Source organism: Helicoverpa zea, chromosome 12, assembly GCF_022581195.2.
Source record: "Helicoverpa zea isolate HzStark_Cry1AcR chromosome 12, ilHelZeax1.1, whole genome shotgun sequence".
Classification (NCBI taxonomy): Eukaryota; Metazoa; Arthropoda; class Insecta; order Lepidoptera; family Noctuidae; genus Helicoverpa; species Helicoverpa zea.
The window spans coordinates 7,265,188-7,282,949 of NC_061463.1; the positions used below are offsets into that span (position 1 = coordinate 7,265,188).

Consider the following 17,762-nt stretch of genomic DNA (forward strand, 5'->3'; position numbering starts at 1 on the left):
TATGAACCCTACACATTACAGAACTTAGAAATGTGTTTTTTAATCAATATAGTATTTTTTATGATTATTTTTTTGACTACCTGCCTTATCTATTATAAAGGCTATCCTGTAAGGCCCTCTTTAGACGGTCATTTAAATTGCGCAACATTACGTACCGTGTTTTTATTTTTTATACCCACAAATATTTAATTGCGTAATGTTATTGCGCCTAAGAATGCCATCATTTTATTGCTGGGTAAAAAAAAATACAGCTCTAAGCGCTGTGTTAATTTTTATATAATGATCTTATATTATCTTATCATTATCATATCATTTTGAAAAGAATGGTGGAATGCTGCACCATTCCACCTGATTAAATTATTTCGTTACTTTTTCTGAGTCTGTTGATTTAATATTATTTACCTTTGAAATACATACTTCTTTGAAATGAAACACTTTATATTGTCCAAAAAATATATTTTATTGTAGTAGACAACACGGGGGCACGCGCCCGGCGCCCAGCCTGCACCGCGCGCGAGTCCCACAACAACGCTTCGCTATCTACATCCAGCTCTCTGTTTTAATAATTGTAATAGTTTATTTAATAATTACAACGTTTTTTTATCTGTCCGTATTTTAACATTAGGTATAACTAATTTCGTTTTGTATAACTTGGTGTAAGAACAGCCTTCAGGAATTGAAATAGGGTGGCGCTATACACGCCTCACAGCACTGTTTCCATTTCTACTCGCGTCCGTTCTCTGAAAGGAGATAACATTTTAAACACTATGAATATTGTCTCTTAACATTGCTGTATGTTATTTTGCAGGTTCCTAAAGGGCCTTTCGGGTTTCACCGAAAACCTACCTTGAGCGTAAATCTCCGCAAGAGAGCGGTCTATCGAGGTCGGGCAGCAGATCGGCGGGCGGGCGCAGCGTCCGCACGTGCGTGGCGTCGTGGCGGCCCACCGCCAGCAGCGCGCCCGCCGAGGCGAGGCGGCGCGGCGGCGCGGCCAGCCCGTGCGCCGCCAGCGCCGCCGCCAGTTGCCGCGCGCGCGCCACGGCCATGTCACGCTCGTGCCGCGCTCGCCACACCTACGTCGCACGTTCGTCACATGTCAATTATATTGATCACATACTTTTGTATTACCTAATCTCCCTGGTTTCATTCATCCATGTTCTGACCGAAACTAGGTACCTCCCTTACTTATCAACATGGATAAGAAATTATATAGCCTTCATGTTATCCTCATGTTAGGTAGGTACCTGCTTAAGTTTCATCGAAACTTTTCTGTCAAAAGGTAGCAGAATTCCATGAAAACTTTCACGTTTATTTGTTAAGTAACTGAGCTTTATATTACTGTGTGATTTATAATAATAGTAGGTACCTGTGCAGCACAAACTGCGGAACGGCAATGACTCCGTTCACCAAATCCACGCGCCGCCGCCTCCACGACGGCGCCGTGAAATGTAAGGGATTGACCTGAAAGTAAATCAAGTCCGTGCTGAAAAATTAAAATACAGTCTATGTTATGGGGAATGTCTTTTCCCTGAACACACTTTCAACTATAAGTTTAAAGAAGATCACTGTGCTCATCTCTTAAAAGGAAAATGAAATTCCTTAATAAATGAGACGTACCCATAGATAAAGACACAAGCGCGCAACACGAGCCCGCGCTGGAGGCCGCGAGGTGTGAGCGCAGGTATCGGAAGTACACGTGCTCCAGCAACAAGAGCAGCGCCGCCAGCAAGATGCCCGCCATCAGCAGCAGGAACGCCGACAAGAACTGTTCCAACGCCAGGGGGTCGGACGACTTGTGTTCTTGTTTGTTGGGCTTACACGTCCCCGTCATCCAATACCTGAGAATACATTATCTATACATATAATAAATCTGTAAAAAAACTGTGTCTGTACATTGAATATATTAAAAAAATAATAATTGAGTGGGGTTTAGAAACAGTAATGGAGCACAAATCCAAAAAAAAAATTCTGTCTGTATGTCTGTATGTCTGCATGTCTGTATGTCTGTATGTCTGTATGTCTGTTTGTTTGTACACGCTAATCTTCCGAACTACTGAACGGATTTCAATGATTTTTTCTTTGTTGTATCAGTATTAAGCCTGGTCAACATATAGGCTATAATTTATCTTCGAAACTTGAAGACCTGATGCAGAACTCCAACAGACCAACAAAACTATAAGAGATACAAAAATGGTGCCATGGCAAAAATTATTTCATGTGATGAGCATTTTCAGCTGAGATAATAAATTTGAAGATCTGGAACACCTGATGTGGAACCCCAAGAGCCCAGCTTCTCTGTACCATATACAGGTATGATGTTTTAGCAAAAGTTGTTCAATTTGATAAGCACTTTCTATTGACTTATACAAATTGAAGATCTAAAACACCTGATGTGGAACTCCAGGGGCCCAGCTAGACTATAGCATATGAAGATATGACGTTTTAGCAAAAGTGGTTCAATCTGATAAGCACACTCTATTGACGTATAAACATCGAAGATCTGGAACACCTGATGTGGAACTTCAAGAGCAATACTACACTTGAAATGTATAGAAATGAATGTTATGAAATAGGTATGGCGAATCAAAAAAAAGTAATTAGTCCGTCTTTTAGATAACCCTAAAATAATGGACACGTATTTTTCTTTTCTCTCTCTCACAAACAAATAATAACGAAGATACAACACGCTTGAATTTTGTGTTAAGTCACTGCTTAGTACAAATTTTACATACCTAGACGTGGCGTCACGAGCCCCCACTCTCCGACTTTGTTGCGTTATATCTCATTATTATTTTCCAGACCTCGGGACTACAGAGTTCCGAATTTTTGGGAGGCAAACGTGGGGCCGAAGCCAACACGCTGAAGCCGTTTTGAGACAACTTTAATGAAATGGTGACACAAAACCGACGATTATCCCTTTATACACTATAGAAATGAACCCAAGGACAATCCCCGGTGGACGTCGTTAAAAAAAGACAATCCCCGGTTCTGTGCTAAACTATTGCTAACTATGGAGGAAAAGTACTTGGGCTATTGTGATGGGATGTTAGTGGATGACAATGTATTAGGTACATGTAAAAATGGCAGGTGGAGACTTGCCACCTCACTTACTGGGCCCCCGGGAACCAGTCACTCAATAGCAACAAGAGGGCAACAGGTACATGAGCGGCTGTAGGGTGAGGATACCTCGGTGGACTTTAAACGCTGATTACGCGCTCCCTGTGCTTACCATGAGGCACCTACCCTCCGAGCAGGGCTACTAATCCTGCTCTAGCGACTCCACTCTGGACGGCCAAGCCAAGCCAGAGGCGTGAGACCTACCCCCGTCATGGTTCACTCCGACCGGCCGGAGATGGGGGACAGTATACTCTCCCTGGAGAACTCAGTATATATAGCCCCGCGGGGTCGCTACTCCCCGTCATCAGCCTCAGATGTCCTGCGGTGCCTGTATCTCATTATTATTGTCGTTATTATCTCAAGAGCCTTTGTCCCAATTATGTTAGGGTCGACTTCCAGTCACGATGCAACTGAGTACCAGTGTTTTACAAGGAGCGACTGCCTATCTGACCTCCACAACCCGGTTACCCGCTCAACCCAACACCCCTTGGTAAGACTTACTGGCTTCTGACTACCCATAACGACTGCCAAGAATGTTCAATGACAGCCGGAACCTACAGTTTAACATCCCCTCCAAATAACGGTCATTGGTATCCAAAATATACGTAGAAAGTACATACGAACTTAGAAAAGTTGCATTGGCAGGCACTTGCCAGACCTGGAATCAAAGACGCACGCTCATACTTGAGAGATTGGTTCTCTACCCACTAAACCACCACGACTTCCACTAAGTCACCACGACTTTGTCATCTATTTAATGTTTTTTACGTAATAATACGTGTACCTAATATTTTTGCCACTCACAACTTAAATGCGGACTAATTAGAATCACCACTTTTATCCCTATGGTCACGTCTATTGCGGTTCAGTTCTCAGCGTTTTGTTTAGTCTGCTGTGCTTTTGCCGTTAAAGTACAAAAATTAAATATATGGAACGTTTCTAATGGTTATGAGTATTCCGTTGTTTCCAAGTCAACGGGCCCTTAAAATTCAATATCAGACTATTCAGATCTTTGATTTTGCTGACCCCGTAGTCGCTGGCATAAGGGACAGGATCCGCGTACGAAGTCGCGGGCAGAAGCTAGTCAACAATATTATTCTGTAGGAGCAAAGAAGACGAAACACATCAGCCACGCCTAATTTAATTTATTTAAAATTGAAAAAAGGTTACAGCGGTTGTTCGCGAGGCCCTAGACCTGCTTCTAGTGATAACTCTATATTATAAAGCACGAGGCCGAGAGCTCAAGTCGCTGACGACAACGACTCACCTTTACGCTATACAGACGTTTTTTTTTGTAATCTATATATATAAAAATGAAACCCGCTTTCCGTTGTCACGACATAACATGAAAACGGCTTTGCCGATTTTCTGAAAATTAGAGGGGAGGTAACTTAGACCCAGGAGAAGGTTTTAGGACAGTTTTTGTCACCATCCGGCTACGGGACGCGGGTGAAACCGCGGGCGAAAGCTAGTGTTAGATATATATGAAACCTTAGATTGATTGTTCCTATGTAACAATAAAAAAACATAGGACAAGGTATTTATTTTATATAATATACCACATGTACATAACGACAACTTTATTGTGTTAATAATAAAGTTCTTGACTCACCTTCGTAATCTTTCTAGATCACCGTTTGCTCTTAAGTCGAGTAATCTTTTATTAAACATACTGACATATTTAGAATTACGAGTGAACGCTAGCCCGTATCCGGACATAGCGTACCATGCACCTACAGTTAAAAGCCTGCAGTCTTCATCCTTAAAAAGAAATATATTTTATTAAGATCCAGCAATAGACTCTGATATTTGAAACCATTATAAAGGAATTCTGTTCGTATGTAGCGAAATAATGTTTGAAGTAAAATTGTTAGTAATCAATTCTGTTTCTCACTTCCAATAATATTTATTATTTAATTTTAAAATTTCATTTCAACTTACTTGTGATACTAAATAGTCTAGTACAGTGCCATCGTAAATGAAGGCGTCGAGCTCTCCTGTGAGTACACAGGTGACGCCTGCACTTACGGTGCTACGATTGTACCTGTGAATACATTGACAACTCTTTAGTTGTTCATAATTCAAACATCTTAATTTTTGTGTTGCAACTTGTACTTTGTAACTTACCGAGCCATGTATGCATGAGGCTCTGTAAAATATTTGGCAAGAGTCGCGTCTGTGTGGGACCACGGTACTGTTCCGAACTTCAGTGGCGGTCGCTGAGTGAGAGGCCTCGCTATCCGCGGATCGTCCAATCCACTCAACTCGTGATATTCTTCCCGCGTGATCATGAAGGCAGCTAGGTTGGCAGTGTATATCGCAAGAAATACCACCGCAAACATAGCCCACATGTTGGTCATAAAACGAGCAGTAAAACCTCGAGGTGAGTCCACGTGCACGGATGCCTGCAATCGTATAAAAACATTACAATGCCTACATACTTCCTAAATAATAATATATTTTCAAAAAATTCACCGAATTCATAACTACACACAGCGAACAATAATTATACATGAAATTACCTGAAAAAGAACTGCCCAAACAATCCAATAAGTTCGACACAGAGAAAATCGATTCTGTGGCACTCGTTTTGAATTGTTGCCAGTTGAACAATCGAATCCACTCGGGGATAACCACTCGAAGAAGAATATTGAGAAAGTCGCCGCTTGTATGGCGACTGCTCCCACTAGCATCCAGGAGGCTGTGTCGAACGGCTCCAGAAATGCCGTCGGCGATATGATGCCTGTTCGCTTAGCTACTACGATTGCAACCCCTGTTTCCATGAAAGGTACGCTAAAATCCACCACAGCCTCTCTGTCTGAATTTATAATCAGCGACGTTAGCACCTAAAAGAAGATCACAAATTCAATTGAATATTTACTTACAATCAATGTTCACAAATTATTTTAAAAATCAAAAACAAAATTAATTGTTTACAAAACAATGTGCTAATCATCCGTACCATATCAGTTTTTTTATTGACTAGATCTGCAATGAGACCATTCCATTTGCCGTGATGTAGCGTGCCCCAGCGGCCGTCCTCGACGCGCACCAGCTCGTACGTGAAGCCCAGCTGCTCCGCCAGCTGCTGCAGCAAATCTATGCAGAAGCCGCTGCAGCACTGGTACAGCGAACTGTTCCCGTGCGCCGCGCCCGCCTCCAAACTATACATACAATGCAATCCTATAACCAACAGCTCAGGCGTAGTGTGCCAGGATATTTCGATATGCTACGTCGTAGCATGTTGCTCGAATAATTTTAATATGCTACGGCGTAGTGTGTGCTACGTTCGGTGTGTAACTAGGCTACACTACGACGTAGTGTAGCTGCGACTAGTCGATATGCTACGTCGCTGTGTAGCTAGGATATGCTACGACATAGTGTAGCTGGGATAAGTCGGTGGGCTACGTCACTGTGTAGCTAGGATACACTACGACGTAGTGTAGCTGGGACAAGTCGATGTGCTACGTCACTGTGTAGCTAGGATACGCTACGACGTAGTGTAGCTGGGCTAAGTCGATGTGCTACGTCACTGTGTAGCTAGGATACACTACGACGTAGTGTAACTGGGACAAGTCGATGTGCTACGTCGCTGTGTAGCTAGGTAAAAATGTTAATATACTACGGCGTAGTTTGTAGCAAGAATATGCTACGAAGCTACGACGTAGTGTGTGCTACGTTCGGTGTGTAGCTAAGATACCCTACGACGTAGTGTAGCTGGGACAAGTCGATGTGCTACGTCACTGTGTAGCTAGGACACGCTACGACGTAGTGTAGCTGGGATAACTCGATGTGCTACGTCACTGTGTAGCTAGGATACACTACGACGTAGTGTAGCTGGGACAAGTCGATGTGCTACGTCACTGTGTAGCTCTCTAGGATACACTACGACGTAGTGCAGCTGGGACTAGTCTATATGCTACGTCGCTGTGTAGCTAGGTAAAATGTTAATATATTACGGCGTAGTTTGTAGCAAGAATATGCTACGAAGCTACGACGTAGTGTGTGCTACGTTCGGTGTGTAGCTAGGATACCCTACGACGTAGTGTAGCTGGGACAAGTCGATGTGCTACGTCACTGTGTAGCGAGGATACGCTACGACGCAGTGTAGCTGGTACAAGTCGATGTGCTACGTCGCTGTGTAGCTATCTATACTAATACTAATATTATAAAACTGAAGAGTTTGTTAGTTTGTTTGAACGCGCTAATCTCAGGAACTACTGGTCCGATTTGAAAATTTCTTTCAGTGTTAGATAGCCCATTTATCGAGGAAGGCTATAGGCTACTTTTTATCCCGGTACGGGAAGTAGTTCCCACGGGATGCGGGTGAAACCGCTGGCAGAAGCTAGTATAGGATACGCTACGACGTAGTGTAGCTGGGACTAGTCGATATGCTACGTCGCTGTGTAGCTAGGATACGCTACGACGTAGTGTAGCTGGGACTAGTCGATGTGCTACGTCGCTGTGTAGCTATCTATACTAATACTAATATTATAAAACTGAAGAGTTTGTTAGTTTGTTTGAACGCGCTAATCTCAGGAACTACTGGTCCGATTTGAAAATTTCTTTCAGTGTTAGATAGCCCATTTATCGAGGAAGGCTATAGGCTACTTTTTATCCCGGTACGGGAAGTAGTTCCCACGGGATGCGGGTGAAACCGCTGGCAGAAGCTAGTATAGGATACGCTACGACGTAGTGTAGCTGGGACTAGTCGATATGCTACGTCGCTGTGTAGCTAGGATACGCTACGACGTAGTGTAGCTGGGACTAGTCGATATGCTACGTCGCTGTGTAGCTAGGATACGCTACGACGTAGTGTAGCTGGGACAACTCGATATGCTACGTCACTGTGTGTGTAGTTAGGATACACGCTACGACGTATTGTGTTGTAGTAGCGCTTGGTTACGATATCGACCAAAATATGTAGTAAGACGAACTTGTACCTATGGAAGTCTTTTAACGAGCTCATGAGCCTTGTTAGAATTGATAATAGTCTTCTGTATGTTAGTAATATATGGAAGTATGGTGTTACCACAAGATATTATAAAATTATTATTACGTATGAATTCTTACCCAGCCACTTCCACCTCCGGCGCCACTCTACAGATGACGCCGCGGTCCAGCGAGCACCGCCCGCTCACGGGATCCGGCGGTGCCAGGTTGATGTAAGGAGGCTCTTCCAAAAATGTTATACGCATATGGAACTTCTCCGGCACGCCCTGAGGTGGGGTGTGTAAGCCGCCCGGCCATACTATGTCTTTAATAATTAGCCTTTCTCTTGGATATGAATTCCACGTACCGATTTCTTCCCATACCAGCTGAGGATTTTTATAAATCAATTAGTAAATATATTATCATCTTATCAGTATGATATAATTTGAATGCGTCACCTGTTCTCCGAGTGCCGGCCGTAAATTCATAATTTTGAGTTCGGCAGCTTTGAGTTCTCCGTCGGGCGTGAACTCTATGCTGGGGCGGCCCGCCTCGCCCTCGACGCTGACGTTGCGCAGGTGTCGGTAGAAGCGCTCGCCGGTGGACCAGCGCGCCTCGCCCGCGCCCGCGCCGCTGCACGACAGCCGTGTTCCCAGCGGGTAGCGTATGTTCTCGGGTTCTGACACATACGATTCCACACCGTACGCGAACACCTTTACTGCTGTAGCTATCTCCGCGATTAACGATGAACTTGACGTATCGAAATGTACACCTAAAACGAAAATATAACTAAATATAAGTAAGTTGATATATGTGTGTACGTGTGCTCTCAACTTGTTCACCGTATATATATATCTTATTTATCTTTTGGCTACCTTCTTCGATTAATGAAGACGATATGTATGTAGACAAAGATCTTAAACGTGTAAGTTAACAATTTTATTTTTCTAATAAATTGAATTTACCTAAGGCTGCTTTTAAACAGTAAAAAGATAAGGGCTTACCAAGCATTCCCACTGGAAATTTGTTCGGCTGTTGCATCGAACCAAGAACACTTTGTGTGACTATCCATACAAAATTCTCGCCAGTGAGATGCAAGTCACCGGCGGCCGACAATATCTCGGCGGCTTCTTCGCGCGTCGCGTATAGCAACATCACGCGCGCTTCGCTCGTAACCAGCTCATTTAGGTCCGAAGACCGCTTTACCACAATTGCATTCAATATCGTAAATTTAAATCGATCCTGTGAATAATGTTCGCAATTTTAATCTTTTTCCTACTATAAAGCAACGACTTTTATTAGTAAGTAGATGATACATACTTGTAGAGCTGTAACTCTTTCACGAACAGCCTGTATAAAGTCGTCATGGCCTGCTATGGCTGAAGTAACAACACTGAATTGATGCCACTTATATCGTTCTAAAATTGATAGCATGGCCGATGTTTGGTGTTCTATCGAGGGAGCGAGCTGCAGCCGCAAAGAGGCGTGCGACGCTCGCTTTTCGAGACCGCTGTTGTCCGCATTCCACGCTATAACCTGTAAATAAAAGCGACACATTTAATTATAATAATTCGTTTAAAATATTATAACGAACATGTATAAAGCATGAATTTGTATGCAAAGATAAAATGTATTACCGGAATGCCAAGATAGCCGGCGAGTTGTAGAAAATACTGTGCAGAGGCAGTAGAGCGCCCATATTGTTCATGATTCATAAGATAGAGGATAGCAGACACATTGACCGCTAGAAATTCCTTACATAGCGAATCCAGGATAGCTGAAAGCGTTCAAAATTAGTAAACTAGGACTATTGAGAGCGTTTGTAATGACGTGTTTGTAAGAAAGATGTGAAGTTTTCTAAGGCTTTTAGACAATTGAAAAACTATCACTTACACATAGGACTAGGCGTCAAGCCTTGCGTAGAAAGCGTAATATTTAGGCGCACGTGCGAGAAGAGTTTTAGTTTACGCGGCAACTTTGATAGCGCTGCCTTCTCGGCCTTAGTGTAATCACGTGTGCCAAAGGCTTTATGTGGCACGACAAGCGCTGCTGTGATGGATGAGGGAGCGCGCGGCGGAGGCGGCGCGGGCGAGGTGCGCGGCCGCCGCAGCCCGTCGACGCCGATGCGCACGCCGCCGCCGCGGCCGCCGTCCCGCGCGCCGCCGCCCGCGCCTCCCCCGCCCACCTTGATGCCGCTGCCCCGCTCCGCTGCCGCCGCCGTCGCCGCCGCCGCCGCCAGCGCTCCCAGCGCCGCTAGCGCCATCAGCGCTGTGCGCGTCTGCATCTCCACTCTTGATGCTGAAGTAACAAACATAGATCCATTATGGAATCAGGCGTTAATTTGTGAAAATCTATGACATAAAATGTAAGAAACAATATTTAGCGTTAATTCCGCGACATAGTAAATGATTATATACTATTCCAAGTCTATTTAGGGCTCGTTAAATGAGAAAGATAAAATAAACACTAACGTTTCAGAAAACCTAGACCACGTTAGTAAAACCAAAACCGTCGAGAGACATTGTAGGACTGCAGCCCTTGTTTTCGGGATGATGACTCATGATCACCCAAATTTAAGGCATGATGTACATAATATATGTATACCTATAATAAATTTCAAAACCAACGTCGAAAAGATAAAATTTGCCTTGTCCCCTTATTTAAAACTAGGCTAGCCCAAAGATTTTTCAGCTACCTAGGACCTAACATATATAATAAATTAAATCGTAGCTTATCATTTTACCCCCTACCAAAAAGAAAATGCAAAGTGGTGGTTAGAAATGGGTTGCAGAAGCTAAACTACTCACAAACTGAAAGCCTCCTTCTAGGTAACTCAGCCTCATCTTGATCAAATACATCCATATCTTAAACACTCACCCACACCTTTACACACACCCCTTCACACACGCTCATACACATCTCTTACCCTCATACATTATAATCTACACTCCACAACTAGATACACAAAACAACACACACATAGAAATAAAACACTTCACACATACCCCTTCACACACGCTCATACACATCTCTTACCCTTATACATTATAATCTACACTCCACAGCTAGATACACAAAGCACACATATACAAATAAAAATAAAAAAAAGCGCATTGTACACAATAAAAAACTACTAATTTATTATTTTAAACCAAATCCGCTCCGCTTATTAAAATTAGACCGCAGCATATCACAGCTACATAGTTATAACTAGATAACTGCGCGTGCGGCGCGGTGACGTCCTGCAGCGAGCGGTGGATCATTCGTCCGCCGGCATTCATGCCATATGCACGTACGTAAGCCCCGTGTCCCGCGCGACAATTCTTTCCCAATGACGGTAAGCGAGCTCGTACGACGAGCCTGTGCGTAAGGAAATAATAATTGCGGGTGACTTAGTTGATTTTTTGTTCATGTTGCATTGTGTGCACTGCGTTTCCACAATTACTCATAGTAGGTAAATAGGCGTTAAACATTTCTTTACTTGCAAAATTCTTTATCTGTCTCTAGTAATATCACTCCAAAATTGTATACATACCTACTTAATTTTAAGTTGAAAACTTTTACTATTTTGTGTATGTCACGCTATGTATGAAATGCATCCAGTCAAAATTGAATCTACATGTCCGATGGGTGGGGCACTGGTGATCCGTAACACAGGCATCCCATGCCTTTCACGGACACCAGCTCCTCACATATGTAATACATATAAGACTGAGTAATTGTACCGTTTTTAGTTATAAACAAAACATTGTGAGGAGAAATAAATAAAAGAAATAAATAAATAAAATAAATAAATACCTATCATATCATATCGCATAGCATCTCCAGTCAATAAGTTCATAACAAATAAAAGATCATGACGTGATTCAAATCATATGAGTTAACATCCGTAATGATGATTTTTCTTACATCGAAGCGTTTTTAAATATACTTTATAAATTACTTATGGCATCTTCGCACCCTCTTTTCGTTCGTTTTCTTCATAGAACCAAAGATAAGTTATGGACATGGTTTGGGATGTGCCGAAGAAGATGGGGCATTTTTATTCGGGTCTAGATATGAAAAAATACTTAAGTTTTTTTTTAGTACCCGAAATTATGCTACTATCTGATACGCTTTCAATTGTTGAACTGATTTGTTTAGTATTGGAAGGACAACGGGTAACGTTAAATGAGCAAAACCTCAGGCCCTATTAATTAATTACTAATATTATAGTAATTAATGAAAAGTTTAACGTATATTAGAAAGTAGTTTAATTGATTCTGCTCATTGTTCTCATGGAACTATTTTCAGATTTCGCGCATTTGACGTTACAAGCTGATATGAATTTGACATATCCGGGTGAAGAACTTTTAATAGTGGGCTTTAAGGCGACGAATTGGTCAACAATAATTCCATAACCGGCACGCGCACCTAAGGCGCCAAAAGGGGTCGGAGCGTCTGAGCGGGGCGAGGATAACAATACGCGCGCTAGCTTATAAGTAAAAGTCGTAAGCGACAAAATGGTTTTGTAATTTTATTATTTAGAAATGATAATTTGATAAAAATTCCTTCCACAATTTTAAAGAGTATGTATATAGTCAACTACTAATAAAGTTAAGAGGCTTAAATCGGTCCCGTTTGCCCATAATATGTGAATCTCTTTTTAAAAAGAGGTATGTTTGATATATTTTTCTCTGTTATAATAGTTACCTACCTAATCATGTTTTGAATTCTAACAAAATAAGGTTTATATCATGAACTTTCAGGTAACCAAGTTGTATTTTGATCCGTTTTGTATTTACTGAGAAAAATTGAGATCCTTGGCGCCAAAAATTCCAATTCGTCCTCGCTACAAATAAATACTTCTTAAATTATCTTTCAGTACCCTCAATAAAGCGATACTAATTTTCAACATCTAGCCTGAGGTTTGTTGTCCCATATAACTATTCCAAATGTAAATAATTAGCATCTTTATAAAACACGTACCTACCCATTTACTTTGCTGGATAGTTTGTAAATTTATGCATTTTGCATTGTTAAAATTCCCATCAAGATTGTACAGATTATCTAAATAGTGACTTAATTTTTTTCCTGAAATGATCAAAACTAAATTTTTCTAAATTTCCTCCTCGAAAACTGGCTTGTTCTATTTAAGTAAAGAACTGGTATGTCATGTATCGCAGCTGTACTTGTAGGCGCGGTCGAACATCCTCTCGTCCCATGGATGATTTGAAGGATACGCCCTTAAAGTTTATTCAATTGGAAAAATTAATAGGCATATAAGTATGTAGAAGTTTATTAGAGCTATCAATTAAAAAAATACTTGAATTTTTCATAGTTTCGTACAGTATTCGGTACCTAAATAAGTCACAACAAGTCCATACTAATTGATTATACAAACACAACTCAAACTATTTTTAGATAAAAAAGTAGTATGTTTTACTTCTTACTACGTTCTACTATGAGAAATAAACACTAACTGACTTCAGTCATAATCTTGTATTTAAAAACGCAGAGCAGATCTTATTACCTATTTTAGCTATTAGTTAATTATATGAAAGATATTCCTGTTAAAAACCTTTAAAGCATTTTAATTTTGGTATGTAGGTACGTATGTATAAAGTTATAAGTAGTTGTTAAGTTGATCGATATTCATTACCTAGGTGCTGGGTAAGTATCGGGTATCCCTTTTGAACAAAATGAAGTAGGTAAATATTGATATAGGCCAGCAGATACCTATTGTATAATTTGTAACTTTAAAATATTTATAGCAACAGGATCTTTTACAGCGTGTATCAGCTGCTATAATCCACAAAGGACAATGCTATTCTTTGTATGGAAGTTGGGCTCAAGTGTTGCCCACAATAACTGCATAGTGTATTATGTTCCATAGGCTTATATTAGGTCCCAGACCAAAGCATTTCGAAATCTATCCCGGGAGTCCTGAGAAAAAATGGTTTGACTATTATTCAATATTACAAAAAATAAGCTTACGAACTCTTAACTGTTCCACTTTTATTACCTTAATTGAAATGAATTATATTCATTGACAAATACGAGGTATTGTACACGACAACTTTTTTTTAACCGACTTCCAAAAATGGAGGAGGTTCTTAATTCATTTGTATTCTTTTTACGTTTATACGTGCAGAACTCCGTCGTTTACCAACCGATTTCAACAATTATTTTATTGTTTGAAAGGGCTTACTTCCTCAATGGTTCCTTTGTCATCCGGCCCAGGGTCTGGTGATGGAATCTCTAAAAAAAATCGGGAGCGACTCTCGAAAATTGTAGACACATATCGAGTAAAACCTTGTCATTCGGGTATATGTCTCAGACACCACAAAACTGTAAAGGTTAAGATCTGACCTGACAATGGAGACGACAGAGAGACGAGGGAACTCCTCAACGGTATCTACTAACTACCTCATGTTCGAGCTTATTTTATTCGTCTTGATAAGATTTTTTTAGAAGATAGCTCATAGCGCAGGCGCCTTGTAGATTTAAACCATAAATTCAAAAATATTGCGGTAATTACCTTTTTTCAGAAAATCATTGTCAGTTCTTATTAGAATCCAACGCTTTTAGAATTTATTTGAAAATCACAGTAAAAAAACCCATTCCAACATTTTCCAGTACTGGATCCTGACAGCGAGATCCTGAGCATTGAGATTGACAATATACATATGAGTAAGACTTATTTGGCAGAAAAGTCTTATCAGATTAATTTCTCGGGACCCCTGGGACCGATTTCAAAAATATTTTGATTTCTTGTTAAGAGTGAATTAAAGAACCTATTCCAACCACTTCCACTACTGGGCAAATGGCATAGGCTTTGTAAACAGACTGTTCATGTGGAACATTTAAACCGGTTTTCCTCGGGACCCCTGGGACCGATTTCAAAAATATTTTAATTTCATGTTAAGAGTGAAGTAAAGAACCTATTTCAATCACTCCCACTACTGGGCAAATGGCACAGGCTTTGTAAAGCGACTGTTCATGTGGAATATTAGAACCGGTTTTTCACCCGGACCCCAGGGACCGATTTCAAAAATATTTTAATTTCTTGTTAAGAGTGAAGTAAAGAATCTATTCCAACCACTCCTACTACTGGGCAAATGCCAAAGACTTTGTTAAGGCGAGGAATTGGTCAACAATAATTCCATAACCGGCACGCGCATCTAAGGCGCCAAAAGGGGTCGGAGCGTCTGAGCGGGGCGAGGATAACAATACGCGCGCTAGCTTATAACTAAAAGTCGTAAGCGACAAAATGGTTTTGTAATTTTAATATTTAGAAATGATAATTTAATAAAAATTCCTACTACCATTTTAAAGAGTATGTATATACTCAACTACTAAAAAAGTTAAGAGGCTTAAATCGGTCCCGTTTGCCCATAATATGTGAATCTCTTTTTAAAAAGAGGTATGTTTGATATATTTTTCTCTGTTATAAAAGTTACCTAATCATGTTTCTACAACTAACAAAATAAGGCTTATATCATGAACTTTCAGGTAACCAAGTTGTATTTTAATCCGTTTTGTATTTACTGAGAAAAATTGACATCCTTGGCGCCAAAAATTCCAATTCGTCCTCTTAAGTGACTATCTAAGGAGAACATTTGAACCGGTTTTTCTCGGGACCCCTGGGACCGATTTCAAAAATATTTTAATTTCTTGTTAAGAGTTAAGAGTGAAGTAAAGAATCTATTTCAATCACTCCCACTACTGGACAAATGACACAAGCTTTGTAAAGCGACTGTTCATGTGGAATATTAGAACCGGTTTTTCTCCGGACCCCAGGGACCGATTTCAAAAATATTTGGATTTCATGTTAAGAGTTAAGTAAAGAACCTATTTTGACCACTCCCACTACTGGGCAAATGCCAAAGACTTTGTTAAGTGACTATCTAAGGAGAACATTTGAACCGGTTTTTCTCGGGACCCCTGGGACCGATTTCAAAAATATTTTAATTTCTTGTTAAGAGTGAAGTAAAGAATCTATTCTAACCACTCCTACCACTGGGCAAATGGCTCAGGCCTTGTAAAGTGACTCTTCATGGAGAATATTTGAACCGGTTTTCCTCGGGACCCCAGGGAGCGATTTCAAAAATATTTGCATTACGTGTTCAGAGTGCACTAAGGAACCCCCTGGAACTACTCCCATTGCTGGGCAAACTATGAGCCCAGACCCTGGCATTGTCCTTTCCGCGGTTTCATTTGCGTTCCTTGGAAACTACTTCACGTATCCGGATAAAATATTGCTATGTCACGCAGGGATAATATCGCTTCCCAACAGGAAAGGAAAGTTCAGTGCTTACAGCACCTTTAGGGTACAAACAAACAAACAACAACACAAAATAATAATGATAGGCGTAATGTAAATATGTAATTTAGATACAAACATTCGTGAATAAAACCCACCTACTAACATATTCGTTAAAAATAAATTAGGTAAGTAGTATACATTCATGTAGGTACCTATAGTAGTTTCTTTAAAAGGTAATAACTATCAAGTGTCTCAGTTATCTAAAGATTACCAATACTTAGTGTTACACACTACGTTCCAAATGAAAAAGATTGAAAATCCACCTGCGATTAATAGTAGGTAAGCTATCTAAAATCTGTAAAACACAACATCCTCCAAACAAAACGCGTTACTTATTAGCAAGTAGACACGTAAAGCCTAAAGGCACCTATCGAGATATTTTCGCACAAGGACATTTTGCAAATCCTATGTTACCGTCCAATAGAGTTTGGTAGAAGGACAGACTGACCAACCCAAAAAAAGTGGGATACGGACACGAAGACGATGACGACCCCAAAAAAGCTAGATTTCGAACAAAAACCTGTAATTAGATATGTACATAGTTACGTAGTACAAATATGGCAGTGAGCAGACAATCAGCAATCAGTACCTACTTAGTAGACAAACCCATGGACGCAACTTACGCTAGATCACTTATTGTACCTAACTAGGTATACAAGATGATGTTAGATTATCATTATTACAGGCACAAAATGAGTCCTTATTATAACTATGTACATATTTATTTAGGTAGCACTTGATAATAAGGTATTGTAGATTAGTGATTAATTTAGATTGATTATCTTGTTTAAGTACACCTATAACCTACTCACATAAAATATGCAAATAAAATGTTATCTTATAAAATAAGTACCTATAAGCGCGTTAATCGGCGGTGGTGACAGTGGCAGCGGCGGCCGCGCGACAGGGTGCGCGCTACTATCCACATAAACTTAGATGGCGGCGCGGGCCAACATGGGGTCGTTCTGGGACGGACAGTGGCGCGGCACCGCGCCGCCTGTAACACGAGCTGTGAGCCACGCGTGTTTACGTAAGCGCCACGCCCCGAGCCACGCTCCGGCTGTTTGGGGCGCGGCGCGAAGCGCGAAGCACCTCCAGACGCCGAGCGCCGACTGACGCGGCTTCACCCCCGCGCGCCATCCGGCCTCGCGCCTGCGCTAGCTACTTACAATATCTGCGAGCGAGCCTTCCAATGTCCTGTTACATAATGGGACCAAACATTCACGGCTCCCTCACACACTGATATACACCATCGAAACTTGATATGATCTCTATATTTTTTATCTCTTAATAAGAAAATTCCTAATGCGTTCAATTAATTTTATTAATTGCCAAGAATATACTTTCAATGACAACTATATATTGCAATAAAGTCTGGTTTTTATACAAATACGTTCATTGGTTA

At 41.0% G+C, this 17,762-nt stretch overlaps 1 protein-coding gene across 1 annotated transcript; it reads right to left on the minus strand.

Annotated features, from left to right (window-relative positions):
* Nucleotides 1-439: 439 nt before the first annotated feature.
* On the minus strand, nt 440-17,466 carry LOC124635305 (glutamate receptor ionotropic, NMDA 2B). Its single transcript, XM_047171172.1, has 16 exons — nt 17,211-17,466; nt 9,943-10,347; nt 9,687-9,826; nt 9,370-9,585; nt 9,054-9,291; nt 8,508-8,821; nt 8,191-8,435; nt 6,080-6,281; nt 5,640-5,963; nt 5,245-5,522; nt 5,059-5,161; nt 4,730-4,878; nt 1,618-1,838; nt 1,367-1,461; nt 847-1,073; nt 440-740 (listed from the first exon to the last, which is right to left on the minus strand). Exons 2-16 carry the CDS (start codon nt 10,331-10,333, stop codon nt 704-706), a joined length of 3,180 nt encoding a protein of 1,059 aa, XP_047027128.1. The 5' UTR covers nt 10,334-10,347; nt 17,211-17,466; the 3' UTR covers nt 440-703.
* Between the last annotated feature and the right edge of the window lie 296 nt (nt 17,467-17,762).

Coding starts and splice junctions, on each gene's coding strand:
- LOC124635305 (XM_047171172.1), bottom strand. CDS start 10,333: ATGCAGACGCGCACAGCGCTGATGGCGCTAGCGGCGCTGGGAGCGCTG. Junction 9,586..9,686: donor CCGGCTATCTTGGCATTCCG/GTAATACATTTT, acceptor TTTTATTTACAG/GTTATAGCGTGGAATGCGGA. Junction 8,436..8,507: donor GGCCGGCACTCGGAGAACAG/GTGACGCATTCA, acceptor AAAAATCCTCAG/CTGGTATGGGAAGAAATCGG.